General features: G+C 40.0%; 1 protein-coding gene across 3 annotated transcripts in view; it reads right to left on the bottom strand.

Moving 5' to 3' along the window:
* Gprk2 (G protein-coupled receptor kinase 2) overlaps nt 1–26,447 on the bottom strand; it is a 57,258-nt gene that overhangs the window by 27,554 nt on the left and 3,257 nt on the right. For 2 of the 3 annotated variants that reach the window (XM_018000157.2, XM_089461948.1), the window contains exons 2-3: nt 23,556–23,578; nt 717–1,201 (exon numbers count right to left, since the gene is read on the bottom strand). In XM_018000157.2, the coding sequence (XP_017855646.1) occupies nt 717–768 (52 nt within the window). In that variant the 5' untranslated portion in view covers nt 769–1,201; nt 23,556–23,578. Of the gene's footprint in view, nt 1–716; nt 1,202–5,995; nt 6,168–23,555; nt 23,579–26,447 lie in introns of those variants that run through there. The other variant, XM_089461947.1, reaches the window with a different exon arrangement.

The raw sequence follows: 26,447 nt of genomic DNA, 5'->3' as shown, positions 1-26,447 counted from the left end.
ATGCAATCAGTACGAACGGATATATACTTTTGTATCCGTAATAACAGCAACCTATCCGCAAGCATACAGTACACAGCTGACTGGCTGAAGGTGAAGGTGACCTTCAGGCACTTTAAATATACCAAGAACCGCTCTGCATAATTTTGCAATATCTTTATGGGTTTGCATTTGCTTTACATAAGAGACGATCCGAGTGAATGACACTGAACTTGACTGCTGACTGGCTGGCTGGCTGGCTGGTCATAGGATGCCCAGCAATTGAAGTGTGACCTCGATAACAGAATGTCTTGTACAAGTATCTGCCAGCAGCGAGTACTGAGTCAAATAGAGCACTTAAAGCTGTAACTTGAAGCATGAAAATGAATAAGTTGCTGGAGCGCAAACATTTAACGCTTCATTAACTTTAGATAAAGCGCAGTGCCAGGCGCCATACTACAAGACTCAGTCCACTCCCCAAAAGGGGGCTGGGTGCGGGCGAATGGTGCTGTACTACAATTAACACCCGCCCTGAAAATCACAGCCAAAGAAAAATCGATGGCAGGCTGGCTCTGGTCGACCTCCAGACAAGGCAGGGTGCCAACACAAAGCCACTTCAGCACGCGTGCCGTGTCCCTCAAAGGATTTGATGCCTAAAAGTGGGCTCTGGTATGCGTTGCGAGTAGTTTTCGGGCAGTTTGCTTGATGACTCTGTTGTCTGTGTGGGAATTCGCACTCACCTTCTCTCGCTTTTAAGTAGACCGTATTGGCCACAATATTCTCTAATTCCATTAGTTCCAGGTTGGCGGTTTTTTAATGAATCCTTTGGCGCTCTCGAAAATATAGCACGCGTTGCTCTCAGCTCTAGCTGTTCAATCTGCAGCTTTTAGGGATTGAACTTTTGCCTTCGCTTCTGCTGCTGCTTCTGACGGGCAAGACAACTCAGTTCCGCTTTAGTTAGGCCTGAAGCTAAGCTGTAGCAGAGCTGACGCTGAATTCTGTATTATCTCAAACTTGCAAGTCCACGGCGAGCTGGCTAATTTCTGGCCGTCGTCTAAGATCCAGCGTTGCGGTATTTGGTACAGTTACACACACAGGCTTCATTTAGTTTCAAGGTTGAGCTTGGCTAAAACAGAATTTCGTGCCTTTGATGTTCTGGAAATTTTGTGTGCTTGATTGGATTTGGCTGGGTTTTTAGGCTGGGCCCAAGAGCTGACGCGTTTCGCTAGAATGAAATATGGGTTACAAAGTGTTAATTAATTGACTTTGACAACAGAGTTGTGTGTGTGTGTTTAAAGACAAATTATACTTATGCATGTTCCAAATAGCTTAGTTGACCAAACACACGAATAGTCGAAGCTATTTAAAGCTAAGTTATATACATAAATATTAATTTAACTGCGCGCATATAAAAGCCTGAAGAACTTTCTAAAAGCAGTTCAGGAAACTTTTTCAAACAGAATTTGTGCTTAGCAAATAATTAAGCTACTTAAGTTCTACTGTTTGCCTTAAACTCTTGTTTTCAGAAGTTCTTAAAGCTGCTTTAATTAAACTTCACAAAGTAATTCCTCTCACAATAGTCAGCACTTTTGCATGCGACAAATTTTACAGCCTGAAGTCTGGCAAAAACCACAAAAAAACACAGCATGCAAGGCTTGAATGACATTCACTTTCGTATATATGTAGACATGCTGAAATATTCTCTTCGTATGCTTAACTTTGCTCCCCAAATTTCTGTTAAATTCCTGTGCAGCTTGACGAGCGGCCCCGCCCACTGGTCTTCCCTTAGCGGCAGGCTTCCATTATATTTACGTGTACTTTTTGTCACCTGCTTGCGACAAAGGGGCTGCGTGCGTTTGTATCATGCAGAGTGCACTTAGTGTGAGCATGTGAGCATGTGAGCATGTGTGTGTGTGTGTACGTGCGAGTCTGTCGAGCCTTGGTTAACAAGCAGCATCAACTGAGACGCTTTTCGAGCGAAAAAGCCACAATATATTTTGCCTAAACTACGACGCACTGTCGTTGCGGTTGCTGTCCCCGCTGAGGTGTCAGTAATGCTGCGGTTGACATTTATTAATCATGGAGATGAAATGAGCAAATATGAGGAGCAATGTTGCTGAAACTAGAGATGGAAGCTGTGGCTGGTGGCTGGCAGTCCACTGCTCTGCTACAACTGAGCGCCGAGGTTCGAATAACTAATGGCAAAATAATGGAAAAATTGAATAAGAAAAGTTGTGCCAACTTTGATGACAGGATGAGTTGCTGGCAGCGTGCCTTTAAAATACGCAATTTATGTGCCAGGCGATGGCAAAATTTCATAATAAATAAATTATGAGCTATAGTTTTTAATAGTTTCTGGCAAATGGTTGATTGGGCAACAAATTGTTCCCCATTTCACTTAGCGACTTGCCAGTGCGTCATGTGGCAAGCTTTTATTGAGCGATCTTTCGGTCGCCTGCCAATAGGCAGCGTTTTTAATTAAACATGAACTCATGGCTATTGTGGCAATTTGAATGTTTTCCAACGTCTACGACGATACATTAAAAATAATGGGCAACAGAAGCAGCAACAGCAACAGCAACAGCAACGGCAACAACAGCAGCTGCACCATGTGCTGCGCTTCTCTGGAGCTGATGCCGGCGACCTGGAGCAGGCGGCGCACATCAGTCAAAGCATAAAATTGTGGTCGTGTCTGGACCATGTGAGTGTTTACATTCAAAACAAATTTCAGCACAGACAAAATTTTGCAATCAAGCGCCTGGCAAATTAATTGTTTTTCAAATGCATAGCTCAGCAAATAAACAAAAAGACACAAAATAAAGCCCAGGCATATGTGACTACCAGATGCGCTGCTCAGAAGTGGGCTGAAAGAAAACAGTCTATTCTATAATATTAAAATCGTATGAGGGCTGAGTGCGTAGTACGTAGAGCAGATGTCAAATAAATCAAATGAGCTTTCCATTTATCGTTCCATTTATACAAAAAGCAAGCAACAGTTGCAATTGCATTAGGCCAACTCTGAAATGGGACCAGATCTCAGGAGCTTAACCTAATACATATGTATGTTTATTTCAACAGTCATCGCAAGATATAACTGGCAGACTTGACTGGGCACATTTCATATTCATTATTCACAACTTCGCACAGTGTTGCATCAAATTAATATGGCCATTCAATTTATTTGAAAAGGTAAAGCACATAAAGTGCGTGTAGTGCCTCCTAAAAGCAGAATGAGGCGCAGATTCTAAAACATTGAGGGGCCAAACCAAACTGAGCACATGAGCTCTGCCTTCCGGCCAGGCCTTGTCGCTTGTCCGCTTCAGATGTGTGTCTGTATGAGTATGTGTGTATATGTATATGTGTGCAGAAGCGCTAAAAGCCACTTTATTGAACATTTACGCCATTAGAGCCGGCAACGGGACGCAGTGGCAGCAGCAGCTCCCGTGACGATGACGGTATAAAAACTGAAAAGACGTTGTCAGTCATTGGCTCGACAATATACACACACGCCCACACACATACATAGGGGCGAGCGCCCATTATGAAAATTTTATGAAATGGCGTAAATGTGCATAGGGCTCATAACGAAATTAAGCAACAGCAACAACCACAGCCAGAGCAATCGAATGGAGGCTGAGGCTCCAGCCGATGGCCCGTCATTACCTTGACACTTTTCAATGCGGATGCTTGTGCTAGGCCCAAGGGGCATCTAATTTATGTTGCCTCAAAGTAATGTAACTTTGTCAATTTATAACTAAATAAGGGACGAAGCCTGCCTGCCTTACAAAGGCTACAAAACAGGGCTTGCATAACGAAAATAGTCGACTAAGAAATGTTTGGGTATTCCTTATTGCTCGAGTGAATATTCCATCAAATAAATATAAGTATAATTCATATTCTTGTTTATTTAAAATTATGTACATATAATTTGCTTCAATTAAATTTGAAGCTTTGAGTCCATTTATCATATTTCTTTAATATCTACTACCAGGGCATTTGCGCGTCTTCTACTTCTTCTACGGAATGTAAATATTTCAACTAGTTGCTGAAGTGTATGCTTTGTCTACACAAATTGCTTATATCAGCGTGTAAACAAGAATATGTTCTTTTATGACCCGAACCTTTTCCCCAAACTCATACCCGCACGTCTTGCCTTAAGCAAGCAGCCATTGACTTATTAATTAAGATGCTACAGCCCGAGCACGGAATTGGGGAATTGGCGAGCTGGGCTGCCAGAAGAGGTCGGACTGCTAACGTTTATGCAATCCCTTATCATATTTATGACAGCCTTGGCCGCCTTTAATGCCGTCAATTTGAATGCCGGGCGCGACTTTCGGGTCAGAGAAACGTTCGCTGCATAGGCAAGTAGAGCAGAGCTTGGAGCAGTTATTAATAGGGAGGCAAGTTCTGGTGGCACGGAACTCCAATCACGAAGAAGAAGAGGCTCGATTACCCAAACGGACATCCGCAGCTCGCTGCTGCCACATTAGTTATGAAATCATCTTCCTTTTCGCATGCATTCAGCCTTTGCTGCTGATGCTGGCGAAAATACAAAAAACGGCCAAAGCTGACCCCAGCCAGCATGAGGAGGAGCTGCTACGTGTGGGTGTCCTGACTTTAGCTAGCTGTGGCCACAACTACAGCTATGGTATTCATTCGATTCTCTTTTTTTATGTTTTCTTCTGTCTTTGTGCTCTCTTGCATTTGTGCTTTTCACATACTTCTCTGTTTAAGCTTCGTTATGCTACTGCCCGCCATTTTTTCATTCTCATTCTCATTCTCTTCCCTTACTTTTTTCTGCTTCTGTTTTTTTTGTTTTTTATACCCTGAACCCATTGAAAATGGGAAATCAGGGTATAATGGTTTTGTTAAAAGTATGTAACAGGCAGAAGGAGGCGTGGCAGACCCCACAAAGTATATATATTCTTGATCAGGGCGACGAGCTGAGTCGATTTGGCCCTGTCCGTCTGTCTGTCTGTCCGTATGTATGAACGCGTCGATTTCAGAAGATATAAGAGCTAGAGACTTTAAATTTTTTTTTAAATGTCCGTAATTACAGCGCGCATATCAAGTTTATCATTGAAAATCGATAACTCATCCCGATCTTTTTTTATCGATAAAAAACCTTATCGAAAACCAGTTTTAATGTATGCTTATATGCAATTTATACAATTTCGGTTTTTGTTAAAATTTACCCCCCACCCTTAAATTCACCCCCTCACCCTCACTTTTGTAAAAAGCGTATTTCAAATACTAGAGACTTGGGCTTTGGAATATACACACATATTCACCATATGATTACGCTCTAAAAGTTTTATTAAGATCGTATGTCTACAAAAGAAATTATTTAACAAATAAATTCTCATAATATTGCCCACACTGCAGCGCAGCCCAAGCGCAGTCGCTGCTTACTGCGCAGTTAGCAGAGCGCAGGCTTATGCGTGCGTGTAGATGCATGTTTATGTATGTGTGCATAAAAGAAGTGCAGAATGATTAGAATATCAGCTTGGAGGGTTCAGGGTATCTCCTAGTCGAGCAGTCTCGACTGGAGCTTTCTTACTTGTTTTTTTCTTTTTTTCCAGCCTGCCCTCGGCCTCGCCCAGTTTTCGTCGTTCTGTGTTAATTTTGCTCTGAATGCGCAATTTATTTGCGTTAAACTTGAACGAACGTGTGTATATGTGTGTGTGTAGCTGTCTGGTTATTTGGCTTTATATATGTATGTACGTATACGCGTATATGTGTGCGGGTGTGCATCTGTATGGCAAAGGATCAACTTTTGCCCGCACCCAGCGCTATTGCATGCGTCTGGCTTGCATTTTGTGTAGACGCCCTTAAAATTGTTTTCACTTTAATTTGCAACCGTTGCAAAATTTAATCAGCTCTTATTATATCCCGTGCTGAGCAAAGACCATGTCTAAATATAGATAGAACTACTAATTAAAAAAGTTATCATGTTCTACTAAAGACTCTAACTAGAATCATATTCGAAATAAGCAGCTCGGCTCTGCAACAAACTTACTGCAAGTCACGTCACTCGTACAACAATCGCATACAGGGTATAGTCTGCAGAGAGCTCGACATTTCTTTATTTAATTTACTGAATTGAAAGCATTTCAACGTGCACACAAAGACTGTAAACTTTGACTGAAGTTCAAATTTATTATTGCAATTTCTTGCAATTCGTTCGTTGGCCACTCAATTAACAACTGAGATGAAAAATACCCAATGTAATTCAAATAAAAATAATCACATTAAGCGGTCTGCTCTTTTGATAGATATCATTGTCATTTGATGAGCACTCGTAAAACCACACTCATCTACTCATCTACTCTGGTTATATCACATTGTAGATGGTTAGAAATAAAATTTAAATGTGAATTGCATTCATTTCAGTGATTCGCCACATTACAAAAACACGATTCTCTTCAGCTTACCATCTCATGAAATCGATTCTGTTTTTCTAGCATTAGCTCTTGCTGAGTTGAGCCTTTTAATGTCCAATTATTTATTTGACGAAAAGAATTTGCCTTCGTTTCCCAGAAATTTGCTAAGCTTCATGCAATATAGCTTAGCTGCAATCCGATACTAATACCATTTGAATGCGATACTGTTAAAAGGGGTTCAGTGTAAGCCCGGCAAATGAACAAAACCTCAGTCTGACACAAACACAACTACTCCCACTCCCACTCCCACTCCCACGCCCACGCCTCGCACAGGCACACACGCGCGCACACGCACACACGCATGGGCACTTACACAAGCGTTAGTTAACCGCAAAGGCGTATAGATGATGATTAGGTAAGACCAACAGATACCGCATTGGATGAAGCAGCCGCAAGTATGCAGCTGTCACTCGTTTGCGGTTGGCCTGGGTTACGTGATTGACTTATGATAATCGGAAATGAGACTTCACCTAAAAGCATCATCATCATCATTATCAGCAGCATTATCGCTTCCTGGAATTTGGCTTATATGTCATTTAGTTATGCCATTAGGCCGAATTTAAGAGATAGTACATGTCAAATACAGTTGAGTCCAAACGGCAATTAGTAGGGTGGTTCTTGAGAATAAAGTGAAGGAGTTACTCAGGAGGCCACTCGTGTCATTTCAAAGTCTGTTTCCAATTCGAGAATCCTGTTGAGTTGGGTAGCCTGTCAGAATCATACATCCATGCACCCATCCATATATCTAGACAAACACACACCCCCACCCACCCACACAGAGCTAACTTTCAGCAACATCTTACATTCCAGCATGTGACAAATTCCTTCGTCTGACGCACTCATGGGGCACAACCAAAAGCTGTTGCATGCTTTGTGGCGCATCATGCCATACGATTGCCAGTGTCCTGTGTGCTGACTTATATTTCCGTCAGCCCATTTCTCTCGTAATGTATGTATATACACACACACACACACACACACAAATACCGACATGTATAGGCTAAATTTGCATTGCTTCATTCGAATATGCGTTCAGATCTGTTGAGTGTAAATGTTCTCGGTTTCTGTTGAGAGCTATCTCATTCATAGATGAGTTTTGCATTCCCGAAAGCTTCTTCTACAATTGTCTTTCAAATCACTAGTTTAATTTATTCTTTTATGAATCGCATTGCAATTAAGTTAAATTTGTTTGAATTCACAAAATCCTGAATTGTTTTTCTCTCACATAAACTCTTAAAAGGCGGCATAGTTTCATTTTGTTTGCTTTTTTTTCTCATCAAATAATATGGCAGATATCAACATTTTTTGATACGGTTGAAGCGTCTTGGGGTTTGGAACGCTTTTAACTGATTGCACCACAATGTCTGCAATATTGAATATATGCTTGTATAAATATGTATATATGTATATGAGCTGCCTTTAGAAAAAGCTCACAAAGTTATGATTTATGCTTCTGGGTCATAGCTGTCAACACAAAGTGAAATATATAAAACAAACATATGGCTTATACAAAAAAAGGACCATGTGGGCTGTAAGCGTAAATGAAATATCCTGCATATTTTAAACAATAAAATAGCTTGTGGATATTTCTCTAATATGTCATATTTCAAATAGATAGTGAAAGTCCATATAAATATGGAAAAACTATACTTAAATATTTATCTAAAGATATAAAGGCATTGTTATTATACCCTGAACCCAATCAAAATGGAAATGGGAAATGACCAAAATGTATATGAAGGAGGCGTGGCAGACTATAAAGTTCATTCTTAATTGAGGTCGAGCTGGCTCGATATAGCTCTGTGTTAATTCCTGGGCATCTTCTAGTCGGACACTCCATTTTTAATCTTTTTTTCACACGTTTGATATATATATGTATATACGTACATGTATGAAGAAGTAGGGGATAAGGAAACCTTCTGCAAGGGACATGTGAATGTGCTAGGCATAATAATGTGCAAAAGAACAAAGCCAAAGCCCAAGCTCACAGGCAAATCCATAAGCAATTCAATTAGTAAATTTCAAAATGTAAAAGAAAATGTTATTATCGTAATTCTAATTAGAAACAGTTAACTGCCTGAGATGAAAGCTAAGACTTGCATAATTCTTGGGCTTAAATGTGCTTTGCATATTTCAGTTTAGTCGCTTTTTTTCATATATATTCCTTGACATGAAATTGATGTGCTAGCGAGGAGTTAATGAAATTTCAAGAGAGCAAAAAGAAGCGTCAAGTGCAGAATGTAATCAACGAAAGTATGGTACGCATCATCGACCTGCTAGACCTCCTCGAAATCACAAAATAAAAATCAACCATTTACATTTTAATAAACATTTTTCGCTGTCTGCCTTTGATCAGGAACAACAGCGGCAATAAAGCACATAGATTAAAAGTCCATTAAATTATATTCCAAGTCATATAAACGGCCCGAAATTGCCGTGCACTTGCCGTGGGCTAAGAACGCAGGACTCGTGCAAGCATAAAAACATAAAAAATTTATTGCAGCACCCAAAAGAAAGTAGACCAAAAAATGCTAAAAGGAAATATTCCCAAGAATGTTGCAATGACCTGTAGCCAATATTTAAAGTAGAGCTGGGCGCGTGCTTTGTTTTCTCTTGCCTCACGATATCGCCTTATCTGTTCGTGTTTTAAAATCAAACTGTTTGAGCGCAAACAACATGACTCAGTACAGCAACCTGAATCGACTAGTATAAGGCCAAAGCATGTTACGAAATAAATAACTTCTTTTTTTTTTAGTTATAAAAAGCAGAGGTAGCTAAAGAGAGAGAGAGAGAGAGAGAGAGAGAGAGCGAGACGCCTGCCACTCCCACTCCAGCTCTAGCAACACTTTTAAGCACGTTCAGGCACTCCCAAAGGTAGCTCCCCAGGGCTTAATGCTGTTGTTTAATTTATAGCTGAATTAATTATTGATGGATTTTTTGGAAAGGTATTTATTAAGTTACGGTCTGAATGCTGTATACCTTGAAAATAACATATATAAACAGCCTGCGATACTCTCTGTGAAAAATAGACGATTTTTTACAATTTATGGATTCTTACACGCAGAAGCTACGGCGAAGCCTAAGCGAATTACATAAATTTCTGGCACTTGGAAGACACTTTTAAAATTGCGAATGGCACCCAGCACACAGCACCCAGCATAAAGCTTATATAATGTTATAGATAAGATGAAGGAGACAGCAAACAATACACAAAAGCCAGTTGGCCGAGAGTGAAAGCGATAGCTAGACTGAAGGCGAGTCAAGGCGACATCGCCCTGGGGAATGTAACGCGTTTGAAACGAAAATGATGTAGAAGCAAGAATTTCCAGATATAGAACTTGTAGCAATTGCATAAATATTTAAAAGAAACTCAAGGGAAGGACTTTCAAGAATTCAGTGAATGTTTTTTTATGCCAACCTGTGCCAACCAACCGCCCCTCGCTAGGCTGCTTAGAAAGAATTACAGTGCTGACATTTTCGCTTACCTGCGCCATTGAATTGAGTTCCATAATGAACTCAACTGTAAAATTGGCACCGCTCACTTCACAATCCGCACTGTGGCACAGGCGAACGCCTGGGCGCTGACTGTTGCTGGCAAAATAGTCAAATACGTCTGCGGTTAGAAGTGGCCAATGTCAAGTGATGCCAGTAGCTGTGACTCCTCGGCTGCCGTCTGCCGACTGCCGTCTGCCCTCTGCCTACTGTTTACTGCTTACGTCGATTCGGTGTAAATAAATAGGCAAATACTCGTACAGACAATGAAACATTTATTCAGACCGCAGGCGCTATCGCCGCACAGGACACGCTTCGGCACTCGTGCCAAGTTATTCAATCTATTCAATGGCAGTCGGCATGAGGCTGAGTTGATTTGTGCACTGTTTACTTTAATTGCTGGCCAGAGGATGAAAGGATTCGATTTTACCACGAAATTCCTGGGTCGTTTTGATTAGCTTGTGAGCTTAACTAAATTGAATGCTTGCGGCATTCCATAATTGAAATGGACAGCTTCACAGACGAATCCAATTAACAGAATCGTTTTAGAAAATGTATTCATGTGGCCATCCCGACCGACTCCTCTCATCTGCTCAGTGAGTAAGCCAAGCAGCCTGGCATACACAATCTAACTACAGTTACAAATGAAGAGCCATCGATAAGAGTGCCTAATGGCCGCAGCCAATGGGACTGATAGAAGTTGGCACGTTATGGCCACTTATGGCGCCCCAGCCCGATGAATAAACACGTTCTCATATACTAAGCCAGTGCCATTAGTTTCGCCTAGTTGTTGTGCCGCAATTCTTCGTCTGGTTGGGTCCAAAACTTACGGTTCATTGAGCCAGGAGATTTCATTAATAAAAAATGGAAAATAGCAAAGACCAACAGGCATTTGGCCGGGCCAACTTTGCCAAGGCAAGCGGATTTAACTATTCATGAGCGCACACAAAGCGACGCTAAATGTTCGAATAACAGCAACAACAACAACAGCAACAAAAGCAGCAGCAAATTGCTTTTGGGATATATACACGTAGTTACATTTAAATATATGCACAAGTGAGATCTTTGAGGAACAGCGCCAGCTTTTACTTATGTATACAAAGCATTTGGGCAGACGGCTCAAGTCTAAGCACAAACAGCACGTGCATAATTTCAGCAATAGCAACAACACCAACAACAACAACAATAGAATGTTTTCGGCAGCTTTTGAAAGATATGCGCAGGAATAAATAAAATGTTAAGTAAACATGATTTACGTTTAGGCCACAAATGCGCACATACCAAATACTTGAACGTTGTCATGGTAGTCTGCCTGTCAGTCTAGATAGACAGGTGTATACGAGTGTAATAAATTTTTTAACTGTTTTGAGTTTTAAAATCAATTTGATGGCATTTTAATGTGTCGTTTGTATAAATTTAATCTTAATGATGATCAGATTTGCATAAATGCTATAGTATCCCATACTTTATAAATGCAAATGCTTATTTTTATACAAATTTATATAGATAAACATATGTATACATGTCTATCTATAGTGAGTATTACAGCTGCAACCTGTTAAAGTTCAAGTCTTATCTACAATATAAATATAATTTACGTTGTAGCCAATGGCAGACAGTGAAAGCATTTAAGCGCTTGAGCAACGCTGGGCACTCGGTAAGCGCGTACGAAAATTGGAAAAGCATGTAAGAATGGAAAATGCGAGATACACACAGACAGACAAGCAGACAGACAGACAGCCAGACAGTTGGAGAAACAGGCATCGTGAAAAGCGGAAACGTGTTTCAATTCCCCCAGACTCTGTGAGGTTGCTGCTGTTGTTCCCGTTCCTGTTTAAATCAGCCTACAGCTTCAATTTTCTTCTTCTTCTTCTTTTCTGCTCGCAAAGTGGGACTATAATTGCGTTTGTGTCTGTGTGCGTGTCCGTGTCTGTGGCAGGCATTCGATTGTAATGCCCCCAAAATTAACGGGAAGTAGGCTTGAAAAAACAAGAATTAAACGAAAAATTGCTCGCCACATACATAAATAACTATGTATGTAAGTATGTATATATATAAATTCTAATTTCTGAGGCGGCAAAGCAAACAAAAAACCACAAAAAATAAAAATAATGTAAGCTGTATGCGGCACTTTAATTGAAAACTCTACAGGACATGTAGCTGTGATCAACGAAACAAAGCATAGACGAAATCCAATAAGCAAAGATGAAAAGCAAGTAATACGGAGTCAACGGACCGTGAATTACTTGTTGACAGTCCAATAACTGTTTACATTCAACTAGCCGAGTTTCATTATTGTGGAAATATATCTAAAGGAAAGCCCTATGCTCCATCTGATGCCGCATTTATTACAGTTTACACCAGTTCAAGCAGAATGTACGCAAATTGGATATTACAGAAAACCAATATACTCATTTCGGCCCCTACGAACGAGCATTGACTTTGCTGCCTTTTGCTAGCTGCAGGCAAAGAGCACAGACAATTTGGAAGTTGTATGACATGATGAAAACAATTCCGAGATGCTAGCAATGGGCAGAGCTTATTACGCAGCGCTCTTGGGCAGGCAATCACAATAAAGAGCAAGAGAGCTGTCCGGGCTAGCTGGCTAGTGGGTCTAGCAAATATTTTCACAATGTTATGTAGATAAGTGCTTAAGGTCTGCTTGTCTAGAGAGACCTCCCTATCGCTTGCGCTCTGTCTTGCACTAAGACATCGCAGTCAACCAGCCAGTATATAAAACGACATGACTATAAACCCTTTTTCAGGCAATTTAAGCTGAACAGCGTGCGGATTTGCTTGGCTGGCTCTAGATATGCCATCGCCTCGGTTGGCCTCTGCAGCTCCTCCCAGCTTTACGATTGAACTGGATTTAATTTGGCAAAATTGTGCGGGCACTTAAATGGCCAACAACTTGACTTGACTCTTGCCGCTGCGCGTGTGTCTTTGACAGTCAATGTGGGTGTCTGTGTGTGCGCGTGGGTGTGTGAGTGTGTATGCATCTAATGGTATAGTATGATTTTATGCATTGCGTAAGCAGCTAAAAGTTATCCAAAACTTCACAACCCAACGCAACTGGAAGCAGTTGACTCCCATGGCTTATTTATTTATTTATATTTTAATGCTGCATTTTTCAATGCTGTGAAAAACTTTATTTACTAAAATTTTCAGCTGCTCTATAGTGTTCAGTTCGGTTGCGCCCTGGGCGCTCTCCGGAGTGACGTAGCTTGTTGATAACTCGACAAAACTCAATTACTGAACTTTCATGTTTAATGCCACTCGCTGATGTGTGTAAGAGTCTGTGTGTATAGAGAATCTATAATCTAAATGCAGCAACAAATTTCTCTAACTAATAAATAAAGACAAACTTTTAAGTGCTGTACAATCGATATGGACAGCGTTATAAAAGTAATTATTTTCTCAAAATGCAATTAACTGAAATGCACAAAAGCTGAAAATCACTTCAGCTAATTGGCAAGGCTTTATTATAGAACTGACTATAAAATCGATTCGTGCCAAGTTCCATTTACAGCTAAAAACCAGAACCAGAACCAGAACCATTGCAATTGCAGTGTTGCAGTGTTGCAGCTGTAATTGTGCGTTGCGCAACACTTGGTCATTAATGTGCACTATAAATAGCCCCGTTAGCTGAAGTGGCACCTCCACTCGATTGAATATGTTGCAAAATGGCACCACTCAGCACGGGGCATGAGCGCCGCATTATTATTGGGCCGCCGATGGCCGGCCCCCTTCGTTGTGTGCTATTTCATAATTGGGCCATGGCTAAAACAGCGCCCGGCATAAATCATGCCAAGCGTTGACAATGTTAATGGTGTTTGGTTGCGTTGCTGCCATAGATGACCCAGCCCAGCCGAGCCCAGCATTCAACGGGAACGTGCATAAATTTTCAACGAGAACTAGAGATAGATCTTTACATACACACACACACACACAGACAGACACCCACACACACACACAGACAGGCAGACAAGCTGCAGCTGCAACTTTTATTACTCTTTACTTATTATTGTTGCCTACTTGGCAGCGTCACAGTGTCTGCCAGCGTTAAGCTAACATCGATATTTTTATTGGTTTTAGTTGAAGTTTTATTGCTGTCCTCGGGCTGATTTACATATAAACACATGGCATGGACATTTTTATAAAAACCACTTTTGCTATGGCTATCAAATATATTGCGAATTTCCCATCTGGCTGAGTGCATTTGTTTCCGTCACATGCAATATTTACTTTTGTTCATTCATGCATAAATTGTTGCCCTTACCTGCTGCTAATGTATGTTTAATGAAAACAAAATAAAAACACAAAACTTCCATTAAATATTTAATTGCTTTGGGCGCTGTTTTATTTTCGTTTTGTTCTTAATTCCCATATCGTTTTTTTTTTTTTATTATTTATTTTGTATTTTGGTTTGCGAAACTCTCAACGGGAATAAATTTGCATGCAAAACTGTTGCCAGATAACAAATTCGTTTATTTCAAAAGAATTTCATTTATTCCTAACCATATATATTCTATATATATATTCAACTCAAACTAATTCTCTGGCAGTAAAATTAATTAATGAAATTGTTAAAATTACGAAACTCGTTAGCTCTTGAATATGTCTTTAACATTCGCCTACCGGCAGCTCGGTTTGTTATGATTGAAATACTATTTAAGGAACAGGTGGACTACGTACTATAATACGGACTATGGACTGGCTCTGCTCTGCTCTGACATAGTTAATTTACTTGCAGTTTGCTTTGTCGACACGATAATTATATGCAATTAAATTGTGCAAACAAAGTTAGCTCGAGGCACAGAGACTTGCCCAGAAAATCCTGGCTAAAACAGAACAATCCAAATGTATATTAAAAGCTGTTGCACGTAGCCAAATTGATGAGCAGAGCCATGGCAACGGCCATCCACAAATTCTCTAGATATTGTGTTGTGTTGTCAGAAGTTGACTGGGCTGCCTGGCTGCCTGGCTGGTTCGGTCTGTTCGGGTTTGGTATGTGGTCTACCTGTGCCAGGTGAGGCAACCGCACACAGCTGAATCTGGTAATATTTGTGCCACGTATGCTCGGCTGCTAATCAGTAGACGGCACAGACAGCCTGTGATCCGTGTCGATGCCATGAGCCACGATTTACGGGTTTGAGTTAGAGATGGACGTGCCTTAAGCTGTGCTCTGCGACACGACTTTCGTGAAAAGCATGAGAAAAGTAAACCCAGCAAATGGAAAGCATAAAAATAAATGTATTTGCATATATTGTAATAAATTAATATTTCCCTATATGTATAGCAAGAAAATATAATAAACATTCTATGCATGCACTTAGTTAAATTGGTTAAATTACTCCCAAAATGTGTTTAGGTATTTACATCTCTTTTTTTTTCTAAGCAATTTTGGTATAGTAACTGGAGCTCACGCTCTTGTACATTAATTTAGCGGGCACTACTTTAGTGAGCTGCTGCAAAATAATAGCAAAAATCTCAACTAAAATCTAATTTAAGCGTTCCAGGCACGACACAAACTTTGGAGTAAAGTTGCAGCTCTGCCGCTGGCTGCTCTGGTGAAGCCAAATAAATTGCGAGAAATGTGCAGCACGCGCAAGTAGCATTATATTTATGCAGCGGAAGCAACGGTTCCAGCAAACGGCAACGGGTTCGAGAGCACGGGATTGGGCCTGGGTGTGAGCTGTTGGGGCAACCGGCAGCAGCAGAGATGCTCGGTTGCATTTCAATGGCATAAAACACACCCCAAGCATCACAATGACGCACACATGCCGCCCTTTTGGCCGCCCTAGTCGCGCCCTGCTTAAAATAAGGGAAGAAATCTTGCAAATGAACACAAATATGCAGAGAAGAAGAAGAAGAAGAAGAAAACAACATACACATTGGAAAAAAACAACGGGCGAGCGAAAATCTTTTGTATGCAATACAAAGAATGCGACAACGGCAAAGAGAGACAGAGAGAGAGATAGGGAGGGAGCGAGAGAAGAGAGTGAGAGAAAAAATATATATATTTATATATTTTCGTGTAGGGTAGAGCTTGGGCCAAGTTTTGCCAGAGCCAGAAGCAAACAGCGCCGTTGCACTTGTCGCTGCCTGTGGAAGCTATTTTCCCCTCTTTTATTTTTTTGGTAAAATTCACTGAATGCATTGGCAAAAACGGGGGCTGGAATAGAAGAAGTCATTGGCCTTTTCCATTCTTCTATATATTTACAGCCTGCTGCACTCATCGAAATTCGACTTTGGTATTCGCCATTAAAGCTGATTGCTAAGCGCCCAGGCATCAATCAAAGGCAAGAAAGCGAGCGAGAAAGACAGGAGAGAGAGACAGAGAGAGAGAGAGAGAGTGAGAGGAAGAGAGTGGCATAGAGAGGTACGTCAAATCCGACTTATATAACATGCAAAACAGCAATCTCAAAGACAAAGACAAAGCACATCATATGATTATCATGTGATAATGTTCAGTACAAACTTGGCCGCTCTGACTCATCAGCGCCAAACTATTCAAATTTACAATTAGAAGCAACAAAGCAACAAAGTCGATGCGCAGATTGAATTTCAAAGCGCAATAAACTTGCTAGCGAATTTGCATGGTGTGAAAATTATCGTGGCACGAAACCGCAGCCAATTGGGTCACTTATACTACGTCTTGTATCATAAATGTACGTACAATTAGCGGCTTACTTATAGCAGAGGTATGTTTTATGGACGGTATATCATAATTGTATGGCGTGTGGCTTTGTGGGAACCAAAAACACGCTTGAGTAGACAACTTAATTCAATTGTCAAATAGAACCAATAAAAAGATATGATGAATCCGCGATAATTCAACACCTCAGAAATTTGAAATGAAATTTTCCGCTTGATTTATAACTAAGCTTATCTTTATCATAAAATATTTTTAGTTGCATAGTCATCTTTAACCTTAACTAATGCATGGGCCATTAATTAACCCTGTGAACTCAAGCAGACAATGCAGATGATTTTCTCTAGAAGAATTTGTATGCAAGCCGTAGAACAATAGAGAATTCTGCTTGTTGTTCGTTCCAATTAAATTAATATATATAAATATATAGTGCTCTAAGCACATAGTCTCTGGGCTTTGTTGGAGCTATACGAACTATTTCAGAGAAGCCGACAAGCAATTTCTCAGCTTTGTGTGTGGACGCAATGTGAATGACGCTTACTGTAAGACACAGTTCGATGCGATTGCCACAATATGGCATAGGAATTTGTATATGTTTATTGTTATTATTGCCTCTGTCGGCAAGGAGGGCGTCTCTCTCCCTCTGCCTCTTGTTCTTGCTCTCACTCTCACTCCCTCTGCATTCCATCTCTCTTTCCCTCTCTCTTTCTCCGTCTGTCTGTCTGTGAGCTTTTTCATTCATTTGTGATCACACAGCACATTCCACTGTGGAGTGCTTCATTCATGGCATACGCGACTGCGACAGGGCGCGTCAAATGCTTTGAGGAATTAAATTGTTTTTTTTTTTTTTCTCTCTCTCTCTCTCTGTTGTATTGAGTAACTATTCTAATAGCAGGCCTTGGCGGCAGCGATTGCAACAACAACAATAAATCGACTATGGAAATAGACATCGGAGGTATTGCGATACAATGCGGCGAGTGTCTGCTGCTGTCAGCCTTACGGTATGTGTATTTCATAATAAATTAATTAATTAATTAATCAGAATATAGTAAACATTAGGTGCTTACATATAATTATTCCACATAAAATGCCAACCACAGCCATAGCTGTGTGTAAATTGTGTAAAACAGACATCGCATCGCATTTTAATCAGCATTATTAATAATGCGGTCATGTTTAAATTATAAACTGTGTAAACATATTTATAATGCTTAATATGAGCGCTATAATTAATTAAAAACGGAATTTATGTTATTACAAGCCACAACTACTTTAAGACTATATATTACTAAACGTTTATTTATTTATTTATTCTATAGCTCAGATTATGAGCACCGTATTTAGCAATACATGAAACCGTATGTTTGTATGTATATGTAACATTTATTTTTTAAGACAGTTCAGCTCATAATCTATACTAAGCGAATCAATGTGCGTCCGAGCACAGCTGCCACTAAAAATAGCTCACATTTCTAATCGCTATTTTCGCAAAGTTCACTGGGCTATCAGGAATGGGACCGCACCTTCTATAAGCATATGCTTATGTCAAATCCATCAATCGCTGGAAAATGCCCATTCAATGTGTCTAGTATGGAGTATAAAACAAGCAGCAGCTACAACAACAACAGCAACAACAACAACGACGAAGGGGACCCGCATTGCGCCAAGGCTGGCCCGCGTTTGACCCGACCAAAAGAAATACGAATCGCTTGGCCTGAGTAAGGCCACCTGTATCAATACAAGTATTTATTTATAATAATGTATGAGTGCACACACACTCGCACATTAATACATATGTAAATACGCATTAATGTGCCTGTGTGTGTGGCTGTCAAACCTCATTTAAATACTATGACGATGTTTTATTGACACAGTGTGTATGTTTTAATTTGGCTTTTGCCTTTCACTGCTGGCCGCTCGCCTCCCCTTGGGGGCCGAGGTGCGGATCGGATCGGATCGCATTGGCGTTTGGTCGCCTCGGGTCGCACCTGCTATAAATAAAAGCGGATCGCTTTGACGTCACTGTGACGTCATTTGCACAACGACATCAATAACAAGGCGTCTACCGAAGTCTTGTCCATAAACTGGTTTTCAAATACTGTTCGACATGCGTTTGTCTCTATTTACCTATTTTTCTTTCCTTTTCTTTTCTTTTGCATTTATTTTTGTTTTATTTATATTTTATTGCTGTTTCATTTTATTTTATTTCTTTTTTTGCAGCTCTCCACTTTGTCGCATTAGTTGAGACTTTACATAATAATTGTAGTTATCCGATTTATTGCGTTCGCATTTGCATTTGCATTTGCATTTGTTTATCGCGTGTATTTACAGCTCTTACAGCATTGTGCAAATATTTTCACTTTTCTGGCAGTTTGTTTTCATTTTTCTTTTCTCTCTCTTATTTTCAATTGATTTCAATTCAATCCATTTCAATATTCTAGTTTTCGCAGCGCACATTGGCAAAAATATTTTTATTAACTTGGCTACTTTTCGTGTTTACATTTCATTTCATTTTATTTCGAATGCATTATGAGCTCTCGCCGCTGCCTCACCTGCCTCTCCCGGTGGCATTTTCGCTGTTGTCCGATTTGCGACTTGATTTAGTTTTATTTCTGGCCATTTGCATTAATTACATGCGACGACATGTTGCCACTTTAATTGAATTTTCAACACAAAGTGGCGGCGCGATTTTTAAATGTTCATAAACTTGCGGCATTTATTTTTGATTCGTATTTTATTTCCTTCGCATTTCATGATTTCTTTGCGGTTGTTGCTACTATCGTTGTTGTTGTTGGTTTGTTGTTGTTGTTTTTTTTTTTTCGCATTATTACTACTATTTGGTTTCTGGCACAAGGCTAACAATTGCGTTAAACGCTCATTGCCCGGGGCTATTGCTGGTTGGTGTAGCTGTTGTTGATATTGCAGCTTTATGAATGGACGTTGGTCAAGCCTTTGCGGCGCTAGGCCATGTAATGCATAAACAAATAACAGTTCAGCTAAAACAAACACAACCAAAAGCCCTGACAACGCCAGCAGGTTGCCCTGATGTTAATTCAAATGTCGAAATACTCATATCAATCGATATTATATACATACATACATACATACATACCGAAATATATATGTATACACACATGCCAATATAGATCTACATGCAAATATCAAATTGGCTCGCACGTCCGGCGCGAGTAAATTTGCCTTACAAATCGAAACTGCAAATGGCAACGAGAATAAAGCGCAACATTTTCTATTTTATACTTATTTTTACATATTCCCGCTAACGAATTTATCAATCAATTGCAAAAGCAACAGCAACTGCAACTGCAACTGCAATCGCAATGCCAAATAGCAATCACATGGCACACATTCGGCACTCGATAATTCTATTTTTTTTTTTTTTTTTTTTTTTTTTTTTTTTGCATTTTTGAATTCATGGATTACCATGCATGCAAATAGTTGCACAAGTATAAATTCCTTATGCATGTCGGTTCCAGCCGCAGTGTCCACCTATCGGAGCGCTTAAACTGCCAGCTTTGAAATATAATAATTCCGGAACCGCATCCAATATTTTATTACGCGCAGCAATTCGTATAGCTGGGAATATCAATAGCCAGAGCGACTAGATTCATAGTCGCTTTTAATCTATTTTCAGCTCATTTGTAATATAAAACTACCAGAAATTCCCGCTCTGCCTCAGTCATGCAAAGCTGTGTAAATTACAGAAAATACTCACTTATAGAACTATAATTCATTTGGCATTTAAATTTTTGGGCTTTACAGCTGAAAAACATTTGAACTAAAATAGCGATGCCCTAGCTAAACTAATCTATCTTTAGTTTTTCATTATTAGTCGCTTTAATTATTTTCTTTTTTTCTTTATGTTAAAAACTTGCGCATAGTGTAATAATGCGGCAGCTCAACCAAGTAGGAACTTAATGCTGACAATCATAAACGTATTAAAATATTAAAATGAATATTATGGGGCTATAATCGAGCATTCAGTGAGCCCTTGGCTGACCAAGGCACATTACTTGACCAGCTCAGGGCAGACGAGGCCAGGACAGGCCAGGCAGGCCAGGCCAGGGCGTTAAGTAAGCTCTGCAGACAGCCAAAAGCCGGCAAACGGGACGAGGCCAGCAGCTAAATCAACAGCAGCATCGACCGCAGTCGTCGCTGATGATAACGCTGCGACGTTGACCACGACGCCTGCCGCACACAGGTGAGGTGAGTCCAGGTGAGCACGGTTCAGGGTAAGTAAGAACTGGAATGTCAGTCAAGTTAAGCTGAGCTGAGCTGAGTAGCGATGATATGCATATGTATGTGTATGTGAATGTGTATGTGTATGGTGAATGTTTTATTTACTCGATGTGCAATAAAAACGGCTGGAAAATGTTAAGGAAAAGCAGAAAACAATGTCAATATTTGCTCAAAGTTTTGATGCAGCCGTTGACGTTGTCGTTGCCGTTATGGCAGCGCAATTTTTTTTTTTTTTTTAGGCTATTTGCAAATTGGCCACAGGACGCGAGCAGACAAACATCAAATATGAAATTTCCGTCTGCTTGCACAGGTACGTGCATAAAACATATCTACCAGACTTGACTCCTTGCCAAAGCCTTTAAATATGCATGGGCTTTATTAGAAGCCACTTTTTTATAGGGAAAAGTCGGCCGAATCATGCAAATTTGATCAGATATTTACTTTGTCTACAATAATAGACCATTTGGGTTGTATTTCAACTGACTGCAGAAGTTTTAAGGTTTCAAATGCCATTACAGGTGTCGTTCAAGTCCCAGGTACACACATGCAGCGAAAAATTGTATTCCTGTATCTGTCATTTGCCTAATGCAAATGCTCAATCATTTTGTGCTGTCCCAATTTGATATACGACAACTGTGTCAAAACTTGTCAGACGTAATAAAACCAAAAGGAAAGGTAAGACAAAAATGTGCGCGTTATTCGTAGACAGGTAGGCGAGCTTGCAAAATGAAGCGTCCCACGATCGATTGGCAAAATTTATGGGCTCATAAAGATTTCAACCGAAACTCGTAATGACAAAGTGTCCGTCAGCTGATGTCGCTGGCAATTGTGCCGCGCACTTTAAGACCCGCTCAGTGCGCGCTCAGTGCTCAGTGCTCGACTCTCAGGTCTCAGCCATCAGCTCTCGCCTTTTGGCTCTCGTCTGAAACAATTGCGAGCGAGTGACAAACGTGGGAGGGACCAACTTTCTAGATTGGCTGCTCCATAAACTTGACAAGTTTGTGTGTTGCCAAGTGCGACTGTAAAAATAGCAGCAGAAAACGCTAAAAGTCAACTCCAACATTTGTGTCCCTTGCATGCAAGCCAAACGCCAAGTTCTTGAGATGTATAAATGTATATAAATATGGGTATATATATATATATATATGTATGTGTAGGTGTGCGGTTGGGTGTGTGAATTTATGTATTTTTTGCTATTTCAAAAGCTGTCAAGTCAGGCGAAAAGTTTTTATTATTACTAGTTTTTTTTTCTTTCAAAGGGGTATATTAGTTTGAGTAAGTTTATATTTCTTTATCTATTGATTCATGGAAATATTTAAGCTAGCAAACAAGAGTTTAACTTATTGAAGAAGAAGTACATAGATGATACTACTGCTTAAGTTTAGTTTCCAAAGGGTTTACTGTAAACCGAAGAAAGTATTCCTTGCTTAATCCTTATACTTGCTAAACTTATATTCAGTTAAGGTTTGTTATGTTCTCTATTATATTAAGATATTTGAACATTGTATAATCTATGCAATTTATTAATTGCCACAAATTTATTCTTTCAGTAAATTTATAACACTGTTCCAATATGCATAACACCAGCATAAACTAACGCAAACTACAATTTTCCACTGCCACGCCCACAATTTAGAGACGCTGGCAAATCACCTTAGTCAAAGTTTTGGATAACATCAACAAATGCATTTAGCCATTGTGCTGCAGCTGCTGTTGTTAAAAAAACAAATGTTGTCAGTCTCAGTGGGTAAGGGGAAGGAGCGGGCAGAACTGACATTCTGCTGTAACAGAAGGCAAAAGTTTATGGAGAACAAAAATCAAAAACAAAAGCAAACCAAAAACAACACAAAAAATAGCAAAAAGAAAAACCAGAACAAAGTTAAGCACTCGAAGTGTTTGTACAAGTGTCTATCCTCTTCTCACTCTCTCTCTCACACACTCAGAGTGTGCTTTTTTCATGCTGTCTCTTGCTGTCAGGCAAAGTGTTGCTTTTTTTTTATGGAATATACAAATTCTAAAATCGTGATATATGTATTTTGCTCTTTTCGGGGGGGAGGCAATCGGCGACAGGCGTCAGTTTTCCAGAACGGATTTGTTTTGAAACAAGCGCCAAAAAATCAATTCATGACTGTGACACTACAGCTGCACCACCACGAAAACCACCGCCAGCAACAGACACAAAAGCAACAACCTAAACAAAAACCCAGTGCATTAATTTCTGGCTAGCACAGCGCTGACAAAGAGCCTGCCAAATATTATATAGAATCAAGCATCGAATATATTAAAAACAAACACAGCGAATCGATGTTTAGCTAGATAAATTTTTAATGCCTCAAAAGTTTTTATAGACTCACTGGGAGAGCACTCACTCTATTGGAGAAGAAACTGAATTTAAACAGAATCTAAATGGATAAAATTATTTTTCGTAAAGCCTCTTCAAAATAATCATTTAAGGGTTAATTTTAGCAATTTCAAGAAAAAAAGTATTATTATTTGTAGCCCTACTCCCTTAACTCAACTTAGTTGAAGCTAAACTTGTAATCATGGATCTTAAGTGTATATGCAATCACTAGCTGTATCAGCCCAACGCTTCGTCGCACCTTATAGCACTTATACTTAAAATGTTATTTAAATTGTAATCGATCTATATGTAATCTCACATCGTTAAAAGAAATCATTAAGATTTCGTAAAATTTTAATATATAAGATTAATTAAAAATGAAGAAGCTTACCTTGAGTTCCTTATTACAGATTTCTGCAAAAGAATGAAATACAAAATTTGTTTGAGTAAATTTATTAAGCACTCGGGATGAAAGTAATGTAAAACGGTTAGTCAATTATTTCTGTATGTAAGCCTCGCTCGATTCATTTCCTCGTTTACTCTTAACCGAAATTGTTGCAACAATATAAAATCGTTTAAGGCAACGACGACTCACATAACAGACGGCGACCAAGTCGAAAGGACCACCCAGGATTTGACTCGCCGAGAATTCTTGGTAGCCAAGCAGCCCTGGAGTCATATAGGCCCTCCCCTATCCGCCCCTCCCCTTAAGCACTCTTCCTTGCCATTGTCGTGTTGCCATGCTTGCAGACTCTTCGTCTTCTCTGCGCTTTATTGTTAATGAATTCTACACGTATGCCGCCAGGCTGGTCGATTGGACGCGCTGCCGGGGCCCGGATGACGGGGCCCGAAGCTGTAGCCTAAGGCGCATTATGAGCCAGTTTTTGTTTCTTTGGTCTTTTTGCATACATTGCCTGTAGAATGTTTGTTGTTGTTGCTGTTGTTGTTTTGTTCTTTATTGCTTTGTGTTTTTTTTTTTTTTTTTTTCATTTTTTTCTTGTGCCGTGCTCTGATGTTGCCAAGTCGCTGGCCGCAGTGCCAAGGTGTTGGCCACATGGCGCTGGCCATGCATATTTACTGCTGTCACAGTCGCCGAATGGGGCGGGGTTCAATGCACAAATGATTGATTTTCAAGCGCGCGCATGGCGGGGGCCAAGTGAGTGGGGCATCAGCGAGATAGCTGCTGATGATTTAACATCAGCCTGCTCCTTTGTGCTCGCACAACAAAAAGTTTCAATGACACTTTGAATAATTTTTGGTCACATCTGCTGATGGATCACAGTGTATGTGTGTGTGTGCGTTCATATATTTCGGGTTGCATTTGCGTGTTAACACTATAACAGTGAAATTGAATTTGTGGGCCACGCCGTCCAGGTAAGGCACGGACCCGTAAAAACGGTCCAAGCTCAAAGGTTGACGTGTCAAAGTGGCAATAACACTCAGTCAAAGCCTTGCCAAAAGGGACGAGGGTTTGACTCTAATCAACAGTGAGTGAAAAGCAGCAACAACAACAAAAACACACAGCATAACGAAGATGCTGGCCTAAGCCTAAGGAAAGCTCAGCAAGGATGAACTAAAGCCCTGAATACCCTATATTTAGTGTATCAAATATTCATTAGATACGCACATAATACATTTGCAATTTGCTTCTGTTCTTTTTTTCGTCTTCAATTTAAACAAACATTTAAAGAACTTTTCACTTCATCTTAAAGTATGTGCAAGCTTGGCTTTTCACACCTCGAGTATTCTCTGAATCCTGAGCATTTATTTATTTCCTCTCCATATATCCAGAAAGTTTTTGTTTGTTGTATATATATGTAAGCATGCGGAGGCACAGTATCTCTTACCTGTAAACATGTAAAATGTTTTTCAAAAAATAAAAAAAAATATAAAAACGCGTCGTGAGCAATAACAATAAAAAAGAAAGAAAGAGAATGGCCGTAAGCCAAACAAGACGCAGCACATCCTAAGAAAGCAAAGCAACCCACTGACAAACTGAAGCGCAAAAGTTTATCAAGGTCATTACGGTAGGCGGCTGCGCCCCCTCCCAAAAGCGGTATCCGTCCGGACCCGCTTGATTAGCTGAAATTTCTTATCAGCATGATGGCTGACTAAACGTGGCAGGTAGCCAAGGACGCGGCGCCATGAAATAAGGCAGGCGAGCACAGGAAATTAAGTGAAACACAAGGCGTCCTTAAGTCGCTTCTTATGAGAACTACTCAACTAGATGGCTACTTAAATATTAATTCATCAGCTGGCAAATGTTGGCCGAGCAGCCGCATCTAGCCAGTCTGAATGTTTACTCTACGGGATTAAATGGAATTTAAGGCAATTTATGGCCGTTGCTGAATTCGAGAATTTCTGCGAACACACAATGCACAGATAAAGTCTTCAGCATGCTTGGAAGATGACAATTCGAAGAACCATTTTAATTATAATAGCTTCAAATTTAAATCTCGCATTTGAAGGAATTGTGAAATTTCTTGAATTGCAATTACTTAGCTATTTAATTTATGTAACTGTCTCTGGTTCAGCCTAAATTAGCCATCCTATCGTTAAATTAGCCATCTTCAAAATTTCAAAGGACCAAATCAATTTAATTTTAACGAAACTCTTAGTAATTGGGCTTAAAGGCAATTGGCTGTCTTGAATTGAAATTAATATAGAATTCGTGTTTTGTGTATAGCAATCGATGATATTTTAAAGCGCCTTAAGCTATTACAAATGCATTTAGTGTACATCTCTTCCTCAACTTCTACTTGTACTTGCTCCTTGTCGGGCATAAAGTTTTCTCACATTTCGAATGGAAGTTCTCAAGTCTAATTGAATTGAGTTGTTGGGACATGTATGCGCACATAATAATGGTTCCCGGCAAATGGATACGGGACGACAATCATCGCCTCATCCAAGAGCAGCCCAATTCAATCAGAGGCTCATAGAGAAATTGTAATAAGATCAATTTCTCAGGGGTTGCACGCGGTAGGAGAACTTGGATTAATTGAATTGAAGTCACAATGCGTTGCCCAGGCAACAGCCAGCGGATAAGTGTGTACACACACGCACACACGCTCACAAAGAACACACAGTGGCACATTCTATCACACACACACAATTAAAGTTGTAAGCCAATAATGTGTGTGTGCGTGTGTGTGAAGGGTTTCAGGTAACTGCAATTGTATATCCATTCAAGGATTAGCGTCCTTTATGACAACAACAGTAAATTAAAGAGCTGCAGGTAAAGGGTATTAAAGAGTCGACCGCAATGCAATAGAGGCTAAGCTGA

This window comes from Drosophila arizonae, chromosome 2 (assembly GCF_054131065.1).
Source record: "Drosophila arizonae isolate 15081-1271.41 chromosome 2, UAZ_ARI_1.0, whole genome shotgun sequence".
Classification (NCBI taxonomy): domain Eukaryota; kingdom Metazoa; phylum Arthropoda; class Insecta; order Diptera; family Drosophilidae; genus Drosophila; species Drosophila arizonae.
Note: the sequence above shows the minus strand (reverse complement) of the source record. Positions and strands in the feature narration are given on the sequence as shown.